This window comes from Vigna unguiculata, chromosome 3 (assembly GCF_037176805.1).
Source record: "Vigna unguiculata cultivar grain cowpea cultivar isolate G323 ecotype 2 chromosome 3, ASM3717680v1, whole genome shotgun sequence".
NCBI classification, from domain to species: domain Eukaryota; kingdom Viridiplantae; phylum Streptophyta; class Magnoliopsida; order Fabales; family Fabaceae; genus Vigna; species Vigna unguiculata.
This window is the reverse complement of record NC_140794.1, coordinates 67,789,923-67,809,039: the sequence shown is the minus strand read 5'-3', so window position 1 is coordinate 67,809,039 and position 19,117 is coordinate 67,789,923. Positions and strand designations below refer to the sequence as shown.

Below are 19,117 nucleotides of genomic sequence, written 5' to 3'. Positions count from 1 at the left end.
GTATTTTGAAACACAATATGGTCTAGCTTTAAGAAATGTAGTATGAGTTAATTCATCTGCAATTTTTAATATACAAAGACCTTACGAGAATTGGGTTGTTACAATATTAGGTAGGTTTCTAATTATTTTAAAAGAGATGTCAATTTGGATATAGCCCATGGGCCTGTCTTAATCCACTCCTTGCTAAGTCCCTTTTCTGGGTGGACGGGTGGGGGTGAGGGTTCCAAAATGAAGGGGCCAAAAAAATCCTAGTCCCCAAAGTCACATCTCAAGTGGGTTAGGACCCAGATTAAGGTGAGTTTAGTCCACTAAAATATTTTAACTAATTCTTAAAAGAAATATTTTAAGTTTGAGTCAAAGATGAAATCAAACCGTCTCAGGCTGACATGGATCGAAAGTCGATACTGGAAGACAAATTGTATTTGGCCCATGATCGAGATGGGTGACCGGACCCAAATTCGATACTGGTTGATCTGGGTTGACCTGGGTCTACGGTCGAGACGGACCGACCTGTGTTCACTATCAAGACGAGGCAACTTGGACTCACCATCAAGACAAACCGACCTAGGCCGACCACTGGGAGGGCCGACCTTGACCCACGGTCAAGACGGTCCAGTCCGAACTCATGACGTCCCAAACTAACGTTTAAAACAAACCAAATCGAGTCAATAATCAAAATGGACAAGACCAAAACGATGACTAAAAGGGACCGAACCGGGTTCCGGATCAACACAGATGGTGCGACCCAAGCCAACCATATTGTGTTAGTTGATTAGAGTAAGTGTACGGGAAGGTGTGGGGGTAAGAGTAGTAGGTGAAAAATTAATGCTTTACATGTCTTACTTAATAGTTATATTACATAATTGATCGTCTTGCACCATCAGAATCCACCCTTATGACATCCTCACCTAAATGATGAATTGGAAAATTATAACACAGAAAAAGGAGAAAAGAATTTAATGTGGTACCCAAACAGGGCTGAAAAAAAAAGTGCATATTAATTTCGTAATGTATACTACTTAAATACTTATGCTACTAACAAACCGTTTGCTCATAAAACTTGTATTGTAATATGGTATTTAATCGTGAACATTTTTTAATAATTATTAATAAATTTTATTTATTTATTTTAAACAATCATCAAAATAAAATTATTAATAAAAAATTATTAAAATTTGATTATATATATATATATATATTTAGAACTATGAATTAAAATAATTTTACAAAATATGTACATTGATTAATTTAGTATTTAAACTTTAAATATGACGAGTATAGTTTATCCTCTCTAAAAATTTATAGTATTTTCTAAAGTTAGAAAAATAAATTCATAAATATAACAATAATAGGTTTGAACTTAAATACATGTGCTAAAATCATTTTCTTAAACAACAAAAAATAAATAAATAGTTCCTTAAATTACTTGGGTTTGAAATGAGTAGTAATTGAGATCGCTGAAGAACAGAAAGCAGAGAAGCCAAAAGAAGAAGAGGAGTTTGGATAGAGCGAGAAGGGAGTGAAATGGCAGCGGCAGCTAGTCAGAAGCTTCTGGAATTGAGCACCAAGATCGTCGCTGTCGGCAGAAACTACGCTGCCCACGCCAAAGAGCTTGGCAACGCCGTTCCCAAGGTACCTTCTCTCATACACAAATCCTCTTTCCAATGTTTCATAATAATCTAATTACGGATTGCAAGTATTTTCGATTCTCAGGAGCCGGTGTTGTTTCTGAAACCGACGTCGTCTTACTTGAAAAACGGCGGAACCATCCAAATTCCACACAACGAGGGTTCTCTGCACCATGAGGTTGAACTCGCCGTAGTCATCGCCAAGAAAGCGCGTGATGTGTCAGAATCCTCTGCCATGGATTACGTCGCCGGTATTTACTCATCTTACCTTATAAACTTTTCTTTCAACTTTTTTTAAGAGAAAAATTAGATTTGTTTTTTCATAAGCTAAAATAAGTTTTAAGTATGAGTTAATTTATAGACATTTTTTTCATTTCAGCTTAAGCTTATGCTAATTTGAGCTTGTAAAATTTTATTCTAGTTTTTCTTTTTGAATTTTCTTCTTAAGAAATACTTATAAAAAGTTTATTCAAAACTATGGAAGTTTGACTCTCATCCAACTGGTATGAATAGGGGGAGTTGATTGCTTTTTACTAATATTACTTTAGAAGTCACTTTCTTTGCTTGGCTGATAATGTAAAAGATGGTACTTAGAAATCAACTCTTGTTATAATACCAAAGAAAGTTGGTAGAATTGGCAAGGATTAGAACTCCTTTGGAAAAAAACATCCCCAATTACTGATGTAAGGACATTTTTAGTGAGTAATCTGTTAGTAGTTTTATAAGCACTCATGAATCACGTGGCATGCCCTGGCTTGGGTAGTCCATAGAGGCTAACTCACCTAAACTTTCACTAAGTAAAAAAGCTATTATTACAATAATAAATAAAGAGGGATACATTTTGGTGTATCAGGTTATGCACTGGCTCTGGATATGACTGCTAGGGACCTTCAAGCTGCGGCAAAGGTATTTTGAAAGTTAACTACAATCAAGCTTTTTGAAATTTATTTGTGCTATGTACCGGAAAATAAAGAAAAATCATGTGAAACAATTGGAGTTAAAATGCTGCGATGTTAGCAAAATATGAAATGATTCCCTTTTGCTTTTGGTACGGGTCATATTTTCTTCTCAAATAGTTTTTCACGTAGGATTTAGACATGGTATTTTCATAATCTGATGAGAGAATGTTTTCTTTTCCTCGTTCGTTCTTAGTCTGCAGGTCTTCCATGGAGTTTGGCAAAAGGCCAGGACACTTTCACCCCAATTAGTTCAATTGTAAGAAATTGCATACTACAATGCTTATTTACGCTGAAACTATTTTATAAGTTTGTTGTTAGAGAAATGAGTTCACGTGGTCCTCCATAGTGTTAAGGAGTCAAGAACTACTCAGAATGATAATACAAATTTCATCCATTCTTGACTTTTTCGAGAATATTTAAACTACATTCACCAGTATTACCCTGGTGCAGATCTGGGAGTAGAAATGTATTGCTGGTAAGTTGGTGATGTGGGGCTTTTGCAATAAAAGAAGAACTTTTACCAGCTTCTTTTTGCAGAAGTAGAACTGTAGTCAATAGATCCATAATTCAGTTATACCCTTTATTCTAATAAGGTAAAATTTAAAATTCTGCAAGTAATGGATGAGACGTGTGCGCCTGTGAACATTATTTTGCTCATCTACTTAGATAATGAGCCATATCCAACTGTATTTTTTTATGCAGTTGCCAAAGACTGCAGTGCCAAACCCTGACGATATAGAATTATGGTTAAAGGTTTGAGATATTCTATGCTTCTCTCATTATCATTTGGTTGGTTCTAATATAATTGATTGTGCATTGCTTCAATGATGCATTGGACACACAAACTAATTGAAGAGAAATGGACTTGCTTTGATGTAGGTAGATGAGGAAATTCGACAAAAGGGCTCAACCAAGGACATGATCTTTAAGATCCCATTTCTAATTAGCTATATAAGCTCTGTAATGACACTGTTTGAAGGAGATGTTATACTAACTGGTATGTTGCATTAATTCTCTATCTGCATTAGCACACTGTGTCATTTAACCTATCATTTGGGCCAATGAGGATTGATTCAACTGATAGAGTCGAGCATTCTCGATTCAAAGGCCTTTAGTTCGTCTATAAGCCTCCCCGGAAACTTATGGCATGTCTTATTCTTGAAACGGGGAAATCTCCCTTCTGCAAAAGTATTTGGTTAGAATGAAAATCAATGACAAGGAAAAGGGTGCCATTTGTGTTTGTAGTAAGTTTGGATTGCTTCATTTGTCTTATGGTCATGGTTATAGGCAAGACTCAAAGTGAGTCTAGCCTGTTTGTGCTCTCTTAAGAAAATAAAAATGAATCGCCACAATGGTGATGGGGAACCTTGTTATTACGACCTGGCAGTTCAATTTAACTAGTTGAAAATGTTGGCATGTTTATAAACTTCGATCTTTACATATTCGATCATTGTTCTTGAGTTGGCTTGATGTTTGCACGTGTACACATTTTTTAAAATAATAATAATAATAATATTTTAATTTAATAATATGTATTTAGTAACATTTAATTATTCAACGATTATTTAAAATTATTGACATTTCATACTATACACACACAACAACTACATATATGGTATTGCAAATATAGACTTTGTGAAGTTCAAATTTTGAGCCTATTGAAACTGAAATATTTAATTATTGAGTAACTTGAGTGCTCGAGTAAGTTAAAGTTGAGCTGAGAAAATTGGTAGTGGAGCCAAACTTATAGTTGGGCTTAGGGCTCAACTCACTTGCAGCCCCTTTCTTTCAAGGATAGATGAGACCCTTGCTCAGTTAACAGACATTTTGATGATGTGCAGGCACTCCACCGGGTGTTGGACCAGTGAAAGAGGGTCAAAAAATTACTGCCGGTATTACAGGCCTTGTGGACGTACAGTTCAATGTTGAGAAAAGAGCAAAGCCTATACATTCTTCATAAACTCTCGATGCGACTTCAGTTCTACAGCAAGAGAAACAGGGGGACTCAATAAAAGTTGTTATATGGGCTTTGGAGTTCAGAGTTCAGAGTCTACAAACACTTGGCAGTCGTTTTTTTTTTCTTTTTTTTTTCAATTTATTTATGGTATTCGAATCAGTGCTCTAGATCTTGGTGGACGTGCTGTTTTAGACTTTTGTCACTAAATTGGTTGTGATGATATGGACGTGCTGTTTTATGCAGTGGATAATGGTGACTTAGCCCATGAATTAAAAATAAAAATGGTCTTCAAATGGGATGAGTAGAAAGGATGTTGGTAAATTCTACTAACATTGTTTGTTCTTGACTACTGCTATTTTTAACTTTTATTTTGATCTCTTTAAACACAAGCATACATGAGAATACACCCAGCAAGAGTTACCGGCGGAAGGAGAAAGATGCAATCAAACCAAGAACAAAGGAATACATGACCATATGAAATTAGAATTTCTTAATGAAATCGTAGATGTGTTTGGTGATCTCATCAGGCCTTTCTTGATGAAGGAAGTGACCTGCCCCTTCAATTACAACTACATCCTCCAGAAGACGCACATCTCTCTTCAACCCACCTTTATGAATGTAATCCTTGGCTCCCGGTGAATTGTAGGTCAGGTCAAGATCACCCACAATAAACTTCACAGGAACTTTCACTTTAGCACCACCCCACGGTGCTGTGAGCTCCCAATTTCTACAAATGCAAGTGGAACCGATAAAAGTATATTAGTATTGATTACTAAAGGAAAAGGAAAAACATAAACTATAAAACTGTTTCTTGCAATTAGACGTCCATCACTATACATTATAGAAACATATACATGAGTAATGTGATGGAATTTCTTTCTTTTGAATTTCATAATACTAATACTGCCATTTTTTTTTTTCAAAACACAGCCATCTACACATCATATCATAAATAATATAGCATCATAAGGAACTAAAATTAGATGAATGACAAGGTCATATCCAAAACTAAATAGATATATGTATACAAAGTTTACCAGTTGAAATTTGTGAAATGATAAAAAAAGAACAAATATATTATGCATTTTGTTCTATCATGGTTTTCTTTAATCCAGTCCAGAAGAGGTAATATTTTTAATTTAAGTTTATACGTGTAGTGCATTGTAAGTTTAATCCACACATAGAGGGATCTAAATTTAATTCCTATTTGTATAGTTACATCTAAAGGGAGGAAATATGAAGATTCAACAGGCCTAGGCAAGGTCTGAAAAAAAAAATGTAGCATTTGATGGTGAAGAAAGACATACAGATCCAAATTTCTGTAGTAGTTCAATCCCCCAGTGAAACCAGTCTTCTGATATTTACTAACATAGTAATCACATTCTTCTTCAGATAGCCATGAGGGCAACGTTAAGGGAGAATCAATTGAACGACCAAAGGCTTTGCCCTGAGGTAGATAAATTGGGCCAGGGTTGCGGTATGTCAGGAACTCCTTCAACACTCTTCCAGTTCCAATCTGCTCAAACTCAGCTTCTATATTCCCAGTCTCCTGCAACAATGCACTTGAGCAACAAAACCACTTTGCAAACCATGGTTTGCCCCAACACAAAATCATCTTTTTTTCACTTCTACTTAAACCATCTTTTGAGACCTAAAAATTATATCCAATACACCCATCACATGGAATTCAATTCCCACTCTTCAACCGTAGCTTAAGGTATAGAGATATACTATAATGAACACAACTACTGGTGCACTTGCACATCAAACTCAGTTAGAAGCAAACCAAAAACACAAGAAAAGAAACAAACCTGAAACCTGCAAATATAGTAGTCATTTCCATACACTGCTCTTAAGGTGTCAAGAGGCTTTCTCTTAGGGTTTCGGGGAGTAAAAGCCACGCTCAAGTTGACCAGAGCTCTGATTCGTTCAGGGCGGAAGAGAGAAAGATTCCAAGCAGTCATGGCACCCCAGTCATGACCTACCACAAACACTTTCTCATCGCCGCCGGCAACCTCATCCAGAAGACCGACGAGATCGCCGACGACGTGGAGAGTGGTGTAGGCGGTGGTAGAGGGCGGCACATCCGTGTCTCCGTAGCCTCGGAGGTCCGGCGCCACGCAGCGGTAACCGAGGGAAGCAAGAGCTTTCATCTGGTGGCGCCATGAGAACCAGAGATCAGGGAATCCATGGATGAAGAGGATCAATGGGCCTTCACCCATCTCAGCAATGTGCATGTTTATGCCATTCACATTCACTGTTCGGTGCTCTACACCCTCCATCTTTTAACACTCTATGAATTAGTCAATGGAGTCTGTATCTGTGTACCATGAACCAACGAAGAAGGCTTCTTAAATGCTTTTGAAGATATTATGGTAATCAGAAAAGCAAATCTTTGTAACTCTGAAAAAAAATATAGATAAAGCTAAATACAGTCACAGTTTATAAATATCTTTTTTCATTGTGTGGATAAATTTTGAAGGAGAAATGAGAATTGATACGAATCCAAAAGTGGACCATAGTTGCATAAGAGGAATGAGTGAGGACCAGAAATGAGAAGTGGCACGAAAGGAACAGGAATATGAAACAGACAACTCATTATCTTAGTCGGGAGATTGATGGAAGGAAGCCAAGAATAAAGCAACCACGTGTTCTCCGTTTATCTATTTCACTGTTTGTCTTTTTCCAAGAAAAGAAAAATTATTCATAGATACCAAAAAACATATTAATACCTAATATATACTTCAAAGAGAACAAATTATAGATTTATAGAGGATAGATTATACAAAAAGTTATTCATAGATAAAGAAAAATAAAATATATAATAATTATAGATGAAATCAAAATATATGTATATCATTATTGAAAAAACTGTTTAACACTCATAATCTGATCACATCCCATCTTTTTTTGTTGTACTATATTATATAGTGTGTAATAATAAAAAGATAAATAATTTCAGTAAGTATCGACATTTTTTTATATTTTAGCATGATAAGTATAAATTTGAATTTTTGAACTGGTTGATATAACTGACCAGGTGCTTTTACTTTTTAATAATGGCAACTTGTATTTGTAAATGAGAAAGTTATTTATTTTTCTTTTAATATATATACATATATAGCAATGAATGACCGAAGAGCGAGCAAATTTTTAATTACCTCATCAACGAATTTAAATAGCACAATTAAAATTTTTCTGTTATTTTTTATTATATTAAAAATAAAATGGGTAAATATAAACTATTTATCCGTAATAAAATATCATTTTGTAATTATATAATTTAAAACCAATAAGATAACGTATAAATAATTATAAATTAGATGTAAATTTTTGTAAAGAAGTAAAAGTATAAGCACTCTTCCCACGTAATAATAATATTTATTATTATTATTATTATTATTATTATTATTATTATTATTTCTCACATTTATTAACGTCCAAGCATCTTTGAAAGACAATCATAATCAAAATATACATTCCAAAAACAGATAATATCTTAAAAACATGATAGTTCTTAATTATATTATCCCACTGTAACTAAAATTAATAATATATTAAAGTTATTATAGACACTATCCTAACGATGCCAACCGTAACTAAAATTAATATTATATTAAAGTTATTATACACACCGTACAAGTTTACTAGTTATTATACATACTTAAAAAGTATAAAGTTCATTCATTGATTGTGATTGTGAATGTCTTTTTATAAGTTTCTTCTTAAAACGAAATAGGTTACTGAATGTTAAGAAAATTTAATTCAATCAGTAAAAAGTTCACATTATATTAGGAAAAGTATTTTAAGTTAAATAAAAATTTGATTGATTCAGTTTGGTTTGGAATTAAAAGACATGTGTCTTAGTAAGCTATTTGTGAGAGTATGGTGCCTAAATTTTGGCAACACAACCATTGTAAATGCAATACATGAAAAGTGATATCCTTATTGTTTTGCTGAGTTAACTACCCCTGGTGTTACTTCACTCAATAATAATAATAATAATAATAATAATAATAATAATAATAATAATAATAATAATAGATATATATATCACACATTTTTTACAAATATCATAATCTAAGAAAACTGGAAAATAATATTTTAATTTTTCTTCCAAAATTTCATAGCATTCTGGTTCTTAAATTATGATACTAACCAAAATTAAAACTCCCCGTCACTAAAATCTTAGTGCTTTTATTAAGGATTGAAAACATTCAAATTCAACCCGTTCACACGGTAATCATAACAAATAAACATTCCAACTATCTCATATGGTATTGGTCAAAGTTTACTGTCTCACAAACATATTCATAACGATAAACAGTTGTAACATTTAAAAATATGTTAAGAATGGATCATGCTTAAACTCGGTCCAAAACATTCTAAACAAATAACATTAACGTACAAATTTTATTATATCCAACTTCACAGTGTCTTTCATCAATAATATATATAAATCAACAAAGAATATGATTATATGATGTCAACAGAGCAAGGAAAACACAAGAATCGGGAACGACAAAATTTGAAGATAAAAAAGAAAAAAATCAAGAAAGCTAACTACCATAATCCAAATTGGTACATAAGAATAGAATAAATGCGCATAATCTAATTCTTATATAAGATATAAAGTATGTACAATACGGTATTTCATTCAATGATAAATCAAGCCAGAGAAGAAAAAATTGAGTTATCTTATCAGCAATTTCTCGTACTTTTCATAGTTAATTTAAGTTTATATACAATGTTAACAATCATCACTTGTCCAAATGCATGCATTATGAAAAGACCTACGACTAAAATACTTACAAAAATTGAAGAAAGCATTTATAAGGAACAAAACAAAAACTCGTATGAATTGTTTTTGTTGTATGAATTTTACTTATTTGAAATTAATCATTTTTGCTTCACCTTTATTCTTATGTCAATTCAGCGATAGATCTCATTGCTTGCACATTGTGTAAGCTTTGAGATCTCGAAAAAAAAAAAGAGACTGGGAGGAATAAAAAGGAATAAAGCAGAGAAAAATATAGTTGAGATGAAGAGGAAGGAAAAGAATAAAAAGGTTATCTGTAAAGTGAAGTGATTGCTTGGAAAAAAATAAACGAAAGACGAAGTAACGGGAAAAAGTTGTAGCTGTAAATGCTACTTTTCTTTCTTCCAGTGAAACGTACTTCATAAAATATCTACAATATAATTTCCTATATACAACAAATATATTTTGTAAAAAATACAATATCAACAAATTGAATAATATGACAGTGGGATTTAACAACAAACTGTACCAAGCATGTGTCTGATTAAATTTCTGCTAAACAGATCATCGGCTGGCTTTGTGGGGTTTTCTCCCTCTAGCCTAAGCCTTAGTGACACTCGATTCAAAGCTAAAAAGCTAAGACAAACGAATAACCCATCTTAAACAAAAAGAAAAATTAATTTAAAAATTGACCTCCAAAATTTAGTGATTAGCCTTCGGTATAATTTCTAGTTTTCATCTTTATTAAAGGAGCATTTCGCAAACCTGCAGGTTTAAGCAGGAAATAAAAATAAATAAAAAAATCTCCCCAAGAATGTGATCACGAGAGTTAACTTAATTATCCTTAATTTTTAACCCAAACACCCACCACTACATTGAGCAGAAGTAATATTGGTTTAATGAGAAATGTACTAAAAACATAAAACATAAAATATAGATCAATGCCCCCTCCCAACCGCCCTTATAGATCAACAACTGAGAAACGATGGCATGAACAGTTCGTCATAACTCCATTAATCAAATACATAAACCAAAACTGAGACCCCATATTAATCATCTTGCTTTCTAATGTTCCTGAAACAGAGAAAGAGAAGAAAAAGGTTATAACTATAACCAACAACGGTAGATAACTGAAAATTCATACAACAACGCTAATCAATACCGGCAGGAAGTATGATCAAAAGGGAGCGCATTTCTAGAGATTGCAATCGGTTTAAACTTTCTTTTTGAATTAATGTTAGGTTTTGTGCTCACTCGAACGCACAAAATTCACTCTGCCCACACCAAAAACACACATCTGGTTTCATGGTTTGAATTATTTGTTCTTATGACCTGTGATGCATATGCTACAAGGAAACTAATTTTCAGATTTAGTAGCCCAATTTCGTGCCAGACCGAACGTGTCCCTTACTCCCACCCTTCGCATACAATCAGAAACATTTTTTTGTTCAAAATTACGCACACAACAGCCGCCTAATTGCATGTTTCCAGAATAAAAAAAAAAAGGATGACTTGATTTTTTTTGAGTTCATGGTGAGGCCGGCCCACTCTCTTGCACACCCATTTTCTAACCATGGCACCCCCTTTTGTAGCTTAATCTGACGCATAAGAGGGAGGTCATCATCCGTTTCACAGCTTCAGTTAGTACCTAGTTGTAGTCCCCCCCCCCCAACCCAAGTTATTTTTCTAATTGTTTAATTAAAACTTGAATTAATAATGATTGAGTCAACAAGATACGGCTTCTGGGTTCTGATGATGAATATCTGAAGCTTTTTGAGGTTTGTATTATGCGTGGATTGGGAAATGATATGCTTTCTATCAACCATCATTATGTAACAGTTGTTCCACACTGCTATCATTACCGGGGTTGTATACTCAATCAATAACAACGATTAACAATTTCAGTAGTAGCCATAAATTATCCAGTACCAAGCTCGCACTTTTCTTGGTATTTAAAAGGCTGCAAGATGTCACGCAAATTATCAGTCACATTAAAGCAGAACATACCTGTGTATGATGATTCCACTAATTTAAACACATTTGGTTGAAGATTCAGTCTTGAGGTTTCATCGCAGGGAAGAGAAGAACCTCCTGTCACCAAGAAGACAGAACATGGTAAGAAAATTGTGAAACAAAATAGCATGCAGAGAGAGAAAGAGTAGGAACCTTAATATTCTGTGAATCTGTCAGTAACATGGTCAACCGATCAATGCCCAAGCCCCAACCACCAGTAGGTGGTAAACCATATTCCAGAGCCGTACAAAATGTTTCATCCAAGGCCATTGCTTCATCATCACCAGATTGCCGATCCTGACGAGTAAAGCAGACAACAATTACTAACAATACTTTCATTAAAAAAAAAGCCCAACAACTAGAGTATGCCACATATTAAAGGTGTAACACATTTCATTACCTTGAGTTGTTCAGCAAATCTCTGTCGTTGTACTGCAGGGTCATTCAATTCGGTATATGCATTGCAAAGCTGAATAGTAACAGCGGTCAGAATCATGATTCCAAATTATTTTAAATAAATAATAGACAACTCAATGTCATTATCTTACTTCATGTTTATTAACAAACAATTCAAAACGTTCGGTCAGGCCTGGTTTTGATCTGTGCCACTTGGCTAAAGGACTCATTATCTCGGGATGGTTTATGATGAATGTAGGATTTACACAAGTTTCTTCCAAAAAGTGACCCACAAGCTGCAATATGAAAAAAATATAAATACATTTCAAACAGATAATTCGAAAGAAGCAAAAAATAAGGAATAAAAATTCATGAATAAAGTGAAATAACCAGAATTGTGTAAATATAAAACTGAAATTATGTTTATAGTTACATAACAAGGTACAATATAAAAACTGAAAGTATTAGTCGAACAGAATTGTACCCAAGCTTCACTAAACCTGCAGACGCGTTATACAAATTTATGCACAATTCACTGAATAGAAAATTTAGAGCTCTAACAAGAAATTACAGTTATATTTCGGGAGGCTAGCTGGTGTGTTACAAAGACCAGAATGCCTATGGACTAACTCTAACTCCTACCCTAGCATTCATATATACTTCATTTTCAGAACCACAACACTAAATTAATGTTTGTGCATCCGACATCCAAACGATTGTGCTTGTCTTATCAGACCAACAGCACAGTATCGAAAAGTAACATTGAAAAGCATGACTATTCAGAGAAAAAAAAAAGGAAAGTAAACCATCTTTTACATAAAAGAAAATTTCAAAAAGGGAAAACAAGAAAGAAGATTACTTTATCCAACAAACGAGCAGTTGTCTCTGGAGGGGGACATTTAATCTCAAACTTCAAGCATGCATCTTTCAAATACTGATTAGCTTCCTCACTCGACAAATCCTTAGGAATACTTAGTCCGGCTATCTGCTCTAATCCTTCAATCATATCAATCCTTCTGTAACAATTAAAAATGCCAATCAATAATTTAAAAATATCAATATTAAAAAAAACAAAGTAAAATGCCCAGATAATGTACGCTGCACACCTAAAAGGTGGAGTAAAGTCAATTTCAATAGGGTCCTTGTCAACACCATTTGCATGATACTTGATTTTGTAGCTGCCTTTGGTAAGTTCCTTAACCATACCTGTTTAAATGTTTTCACATCATAAGAAATACTAATGAGAATAAAAAATCCATGACAAAACACCATATAAATCTTACCGCTTAACATTTGCTCTGTTATATCCATTAAGTCATTGTAGTCCTTGTAAGCCATATAGAACTCACAAGTAGTAAACTCAGGATTATGAGTCAAATCAATGCCCTCATTCCTAAATTGTTTACCAATTTCATAAACACGATCCAGTCCACCAACAACCAACTCCTTAAGATACAGTTCAGGGGCAATCCTCATGAATAACCTCATGTTAAGTTCATTGTGATGTGTTACAAATGGACGCGCAGCAGCTCCACCAGCAATCATGTTCATCATAGGTGTTTCAACCTGCAAGTGATTCAAAATAGGTGAATGGAGGTAAAGAAACTCAGGGTCCAGAATCAGAATATGCAGACACGGAACAAACCTCCAAGAAATCAAGGTCATCAAGGAACCTCCTAATGTAAGAAATGACTTTAGACCTGGTCTTAAATATATCTCGAACCTCTGGATTAAGCATCAGATCCAAATGGCGAAGCCGATATCTAGTTTCCTAGAAAACAATTCATTCAATAAAACATATTATAGCCAATACATGGATATTGACAGAAAGATGAGGAAAAAAATGAGATAGTTCAAAAGAAATTCTTTCTCTTCAGTTCAGCTTCCACAAACAAAAAGTAATGGAGACATCTTTATCAAGTGAAACAGAAAATATTGTTGATCAAACTTTAAAAGAAAATAATGATAGATTCAGACAGCATTATCATTGAAAAGATGAGAATGTTAAGATTATTACACATTATTAAATTTTATTAATAATCTTAGTCTCCCTTCTAAAAATTGTTTCATTGATGCAATGTGGGATGCTGCAAGGTTCAGAAATAAAATCCCTATGCTTTTGCCTCTTCTTGGCAGAGCTACATCACCCTCAGCCACATTCACAAGGTTATTTAAATCATAATAGATGAATCTCCTATAAAGATCCAGTCACCAATTCAGTAATAAAATCAGAATACAAATTTGTGAGTCAACTTTCAATGGGACTAGGGACATAAGATCATGAAATAATGTTTAATAAAAAAGATATGATAATGTGTAAGAATTTGAACCACTCATACATATTTAGTGGCTAAGTTTGCCTCAATTTACATTGTAAAGTGAGAGTCGTCACTGTAGAGGAGCTGGAACCTACAATCATGTAGGCCTTTGCAATTAATTAGTGATTCAATCAAATATATGATTCGATGTACCCTCACTAATGAAAAAACTAAGGAATATTGGTTTGATTTCAATTTCAAATTAATTCAAACCATATGAAAAAAGAAAAGACTTAGATAACATTAAAACTCAACCTTAATTCAACAATAAATGGAAAAGAAAAAGTTACCATATATATCAAGAAAACCAATCAATTTCATGCCCTAGTATCCTTGCAAGTTGCAACCACGTTAATTTGTGAAGGGAATCATAAAAAGGAGAAATGGAACAAAAAATTGAATAGCTCATTTATCAAAACGAATCAAAGAAACACCTAATAGCACTAACTATACATTTAAAAAAGAAGGCATAAATGAAAAGCAAGAATAATAATAACAAACATCCATCTATCGTATTTTAGTATCTTCTAAAAACCAAAACCGCATCCACACTGTTCCAACGTCGGTTCCAACATGAGAGCACATACAAATCAATTTAAAAGACTACAAACAGTGGTAGCATATATAAATGTACACATTCCATGCCAATTATACCTGATCCTTCAAAATATATGTTTCAGGATTCCTAGCATTTCCTGGAACCCATGGACTTTTCTGCAAATTATTAAAGTAACACCATCATTGCATCAGATCATCAAACAGCATACAAAATTTTATATATATATATATATATGCATGCTGACCTTCAAATTTGCATTATCAACAGCAGCAGCAGCAGACTTTTGCCTTGGCATCATATGCAAACAATGAGACAGCACCACAAAATTCTTGGGGAAAATACTAAGTTCGCCCTTCTTACTTTTTCCTGGATAATTAAACACAGGAGAACTGTAGAACGCATTCTAACACTAGAGAATCAGAATGGAAAATGTATGTCTGATTAGCAGGATTTAGCCCTCTGCTATGAATTAAAAGCACAGGAGTCTAATAAATATGAACCTATGCAACTAAATTACATCTAAATTTTAAAGACTAACTCTTAGTCTTAAAATGTTTCCCAGTACTCCCTAGTCCTGAGGAAAAAAGCAGTAATAATATTGAAACAATCAAAACAGCCTTATTTTCAAAAAGTCATAATTGGATGTATGTGTTGTCAAGGTTACAGAATTGGAGACAGACCTCAAATGAATTAAATACAGAGTAAAAAAGATTATATGAAATTCATGGCATCACAAACCTGGAAAACCCGTAATACCAACTATGTCACCACGCTTCACATTAGAATGGAATTTAGAAAATTCAACCTCATCCAAGTTTGATTTACTGCATTGAAGAGATATCAGTTATTTCATCCGTCCCACTAAAATTAAACAGGATAAAAGAAAAGAATATGTAGATTCAACAGTGAGAAAAAGGCATCATTGTGAAAAAAATAATACTGAAAGCTATTTTCATAAATAGAAGATACAAATAATTACATCAAAATCAAATACCGAAATAACAAGGAAAGCCAAGAACTTTACATTATAACAAGGAGTACCCCGGAAAATGCCACACTATAAGGTAATCTCTTACATTTTCGATATCAGAATTATTACCACTAAATGTTAATCCTCTAATAATACTAGCATTGCACCACTAAACGATGGTATTATATGCCATGCATTTTATTTTAGATTATTCCTCCAACTTAATTATTATAAAAAATGTTCACCCTTGCCATAAACCTGGTTCAACAACATCACTAAATGTTAAGTCTAACAGTTGATCTGCATTAATTTGATACATCATATTGCACAACTATAATTCCTAAAAGCAAAGAGTACAGTACAACAATTTTTGGTACCTCGCATCAGCCATAACCTGGACCTTGAAGCCGCCACCATGCAGGTCATAAAAGACAAGCTTAGAACCAGAGGTGCGCTTGTGCATGATTCGGCCTGAGATGCAGAAAGACAATTAGAATCATCATACACCAACAGAAGCAACAACCACAAACTATCAACACAGAAATTGCTGAGTACCAGCCAAAGAAACAGAGACATCTTCGGCATGCTGCCCATCGCTTAAACCTCCATATTCCTTTATGTATTCCTCAATAGACATGGTGACAAAGAACTTGTGAGGATACGGGTTCTTCCCATCTGTCTTTTGAGCTGAAAGATACTTCAACCTATTTTCAAGATATTGCTGCAACGAAATCACCCCAAAATTACAAAATGAATAAATAGAAAATGTAGCCCATTAAATATTCCACTGCAGTCGCAAAATTGAAGTTATACTGTTGGGTCCATATCCTCGTCATCAGCTGGTGCAGATTTGTTATCCTTTGCCTTCTGCATTTCAGCTGCCTACAGAAAATCATACAAATTAATTATATCGTAAATAAACTCAGTTTTTGACAAGAAATCCAATTCATTATTCCAAAAAAAAATGGAATACCACAAAATCTTACTGAAACATACAAAAAGTAAATTTCGTATAAAAGAAGTTCTCACTTGATCATGGCATTGGGGAAATGGAAATGAGATGTACCTTTTTGGCCTTCTCCTCTTCCTTGCGCTTCCTTTCTTCTTCTCTCTGTTTGTTCTTCAATTCCCGTTTCAGCGCACTGCACAAACAAAAAATCATTTCCATTGAGGCACAGTTATTATGAATTGAATTTGGCATTGAGAAAAAAGAGATTGGCGCACTGACTTCTTGCTTATGGTTTCGCCGGTGCCGGCAGATGGTGCCTCGGAAGGGGTTTCCATTGGTGGAGAGAGAGTGAGAGAGAGGGTTTGGATGAGAGTGTGAGAAGAACTAGGGTTTTTGAGAGACTGTGTTTATCTGCGTTGTAAACCTGCGACGACGTTTTGGCTCTAACTTCACTTCCACCAACTGTTGTGTTTTTGACTTGTACTGGTGCAGTCTATTATTTATTAGTATATTACTTCTTTTTTATTTGTGTAACTGGGCTAATTCATCCAAAAACGGATATATAATAAACTTTTTTATAAAATTAATATTAAGTCCATTAGACAGTATTATATATTGTTAATTTCGTTGTTTAATATTTTTATTATGAATCTCATATAACGACTTTTTACCATGATGCTATATTTTATATATCTAATATTAGTATTGGTAACTCTTTACTCCTTGTTAAATATTTTAACTCAATAATGATATATATATATAGTTTTTTAAAATAAAATAAAGATTAAAATAGTCCATTAGTACATGCTTTTATTCAAAAATCTCAATTAGGTCCTAAAATTTCTTTTAGTCTCGATCAGGTCCGTATTTTTTAAATTGCGTAATAATTAGGTTCATTCTGTTAGTATGGTGGTAACGGTGTTAAAGATGTGCAACGTATCAGCACCTCATTTTTTTTTTTTTAGAATTATTCATGCCACGTGTCACTTCAATATTGTGTCACGTGTAAAGTCATTGTCTGAATCTCAATTTGGTTCATATATTTGTTATTTTGATTATATTTCAGTCCTTTATTTTTAATTCTCAATTTCACCCTTTACAAATTGAGACCAAATTTAACTTTTATATAAATTTTATAATGATATTTTTATTAAACATTTTAATAATATTAAGTTTATTTTAATTTTTATTTTACATTAAACTTTACTTATATTTTGTTTAAATTTTTTTAAAATATTTATTTTAACTTGTTTCAAAATTGGTTTAAATAATTTATATACAAATGTTAGAGTTAGTTTAAAAGTAACACTTTTATAAATTTAAATATAAAATTTAAAAACAATTTTGTAAAATAAATATATTTAAAATTTTAAAATAAATGGACTAAAATGTAATCAAAATAACAAATATATGGACCAAATTGAGATTCAGACAATGACTTAACACGTGGCACAATATTGAAGTGACACGTGGCATGAAAAATTCTAAAAAAAAAAATAAAAATTTCAAAAAAATGAGGTGCTGACATGTGGCACATCTTTAACACCGTTACCACCATACTAATGGAATGAACCTAATTGTTACACAATTTAAAAAATATGGACCTAATTGAGACTAAAAAAAATCTTAGGACCTAATTGAGATTTTTGAACAAAAGCATGTACTAATGGACTATTTTAATCTTTATTTTATTTAAAAATAAAAAATTAAAAGATAAAAAATTATCAAAATAAATAATTATTAAATTATTAAATGCAAAATAAATATATAAATATATATATATATATATATATATATATAGTTTTTTAAAATAAAATAAAGATTAAAATACTCCATTAGATCCTAAGATTTTTTTAGTCTCAATTAGGTCCATATTTTTTAAATTGCGTAACAATTAGGCTCATTCCGTTAGTATGGTGGTAACGGTGTTAAAGATGTGGCACGTGTCAGTACCTCATTTTTTTGAATTTTTTTATTTTTTTTAGAATTATTCATGCCACGTGTCACTTCAATATTGTGCCACGTGTCAAGTCATTGTCTAAATCTCAATTTAGTTCATATATTTGTTATTTTGATTACATTTCAGTCCATTTATTTTAAAAATTTAAATATATTTATTTTACAAAATTGTTTTTAAATTTTATATTTAAATTTATAAAAGTGTTACTTTTAAACCAACTCTAACATTTGTATATAAATTATTTAAAACAATTTTGTAACAAGTTAAAATAAATATTTAAATTTTTTTTAAACAAAATATAAGTAAAGTTTAATATAAAATAAAAATTAAAATAAACTTAATATTATTAAAATGTTTAATAAAAATATCATTATAAAATTTATATAAAAGTTAAATTTGGTCTCAATTTGGAGAGGGTGAAATTGAGAATTAAAAAAAATGGACTGAAATATAATCAAAATAACAAATATATGAACCAATTTGAGATTCAGACACTGACTTAACACGTGACACAATATTGACATGAATAATTTTCAAAAAAATAAAAAAAAAATACAAATAAATGAGGAGCTGACAGTGACGAAATAAACCTAATTATTACACATCTTAAAAAATATGGACATAATTGAGACTAAAAGAAATCTTAAGA

The 19,117-nt window shown here is 32.6% G+C and overlaps 3 protein-coding genes across 4 annotated transcripts; 1 reads left to right on the top strand and 2 right to left on the bottom strand.

The window, feature by feature from the left end:
- The first annotated feature begins 1,417 nt into the window (after positions 1-1,417).
- Positions 1,418-4,837, top strand: LOC114178338 (oxaloacetate tautomerase FAHD1, mitochondrial-like). The gene is made up of 7 exons (XM_028064178.2): positions 1,418-1,632; positions 1,714-1,879; positions 2,482-2,534; positions 2,781-2,843; positions 3,290-3,340; positions 3,467-3,584; positions 4,429-4,837. Exons 1-7 carry the CDS (start codon positions 1,525-1,527, stop codon positions 4,545-4,547), a joined length of 678 nt encoding a protein of 225 aa, XP_027919979.1. The 5' UTR covers positions 1,418-1,524; the 3' UTR covers positions 4,548-4,837.
- LOC114178335 (epoxide hydrolase 1-like) lies at positions 4,658-7,006 on the bottom strand. Of its 2 annotated transcripts, none has more exons than XM_028064176.2 (3): positions 6,356-7,006; positions 5,852-6,195; positions 4,658-5,271 (listed from the first exon to the last, which is right to left on the bottom strand). In XM_028064176.2, the coding sequence occupies exons 1-3, from the start codon at positions 6,824-6,826 to the stop codon at positions 5,025-5,027; spliced, it is 1,062 nt and encodes a 353-aa protein (XP_027919977.2). In that variant the 5' UTR covers positions 6,827-7,006; the 3' UTR covers positions 4,658-5,024. The 2 variants fall into 2 exon arrangements, with proteins under 2 accessions (XP_027919977.2, XP_027919978.2); XM_028064177.2 differs by having other exon boundaries at positions 5,852-6,093; positions 6,356-6,985.
- A 3,114-nt stretch (positions 7,007-10,120) lies between these two features.
- On the bottom strand, positions 10,121-16,995 carry LOC114179269 (lysine--tRNA ligase, cytoplasmic-like). Its single transcript, XM_028065535.2, has 17 exons — positions 16,788-16,995; positions 16,626-16,701; positions 16,373-16,441; positions 16,115-16,280; positions 15,937-16,030; positions 15,328-15,413; positions 14,834-14,955; positions 14,685-14,744; positions 13,358-13,483; positions 12,996-13,278; positions 12,819-12,918; positions 12,572-12,728; positions 11,865-12,008; positions 11,717-11,785; positions 11,470-11,613; positions 11,311-11,394; positions 10,121-10,377 (listed from the first exon to the last, which is right to left on the bottom strand). The coding sequence occupies exons 1-16, from the start codon at positions 16,841-16,843 to the stop codon at positions 11,356-11,358; spliced, it is 1,791 nt and encodes a 596-aa protein (XP_027921336.1). The 5' UTR covers positions 16,844-16,995; the 3' UTR covers positions 10,121-10,377; positions 11,311-11,355.
- Positions 16,996-19,117: the final 2,122 nt, after the last annotated feature.

Bases quoted from the DNA above. Each gene is read 5' to 3' on its own strand.
- LOC114178338 (XM_028064178.2), top strand. From the start codon at position 1,525: ATGGCAGCGGCAGCTAGTCAGAAGCTTCTGGAATTGAGCACCAAGATC. The intron at 1,633-1,713 runs GTACCTTCTCTC...TTCGATTCTCAG, and splicing joins TTGGCAACGCCGTTCCCAAG to GAGCCGGTGTTGTTTCTGAA. The intron at 3,341-3,466 runs GTTTGAGATATT...GCTTTGATGTAG, and splicing joins ATATAGAATTATGGTTAAAG to GTAGATGAGGAAATTCGACA.
- LOC114178335 (XM_028064176.2), bottom strand. From the start codon at position 6,826: ATGGAGGGTGTAGAGCACCGAACAGTGAATGTGAATGGCATAAACATG. The intron at 6,196-6,355 runs GTTTGTTTCTTT...TATAATTTTTAG, and splicing joins ACTATATTTGCAGGTTTCAG to GTCTCAAAAGATGGTTTAAG. The intron at 5,272-5,851 runs GTATGTCTTTCT...TTGCATTTGTAG, and splicing joins TACTACAGAAATTTGGATCT to AAATTGGGAGCTCACAGCAC.
- LOC114179269 (XM_028065535.2), bottom strand. From the start codon at position 16,843: ATGGAAACCCCTTCCGAGGCACCATCTGCCGGCACCGGCGAAACCATA. The intron at 13,279-13,357 runs GTTTGTTCCGTG...AATCACTTGCAG, and splicing joins ATGACCTTGATTTCTTGGAG to GTTGAAACACCTATGATGAA. The intron at 11,395-11,469 runs GTTCCTACTCTT...TCTTGGTGACAG, and splicing joins CAGATTCACAGAATATTAAG to GAGGTTCTTCTCTTCCCTGC.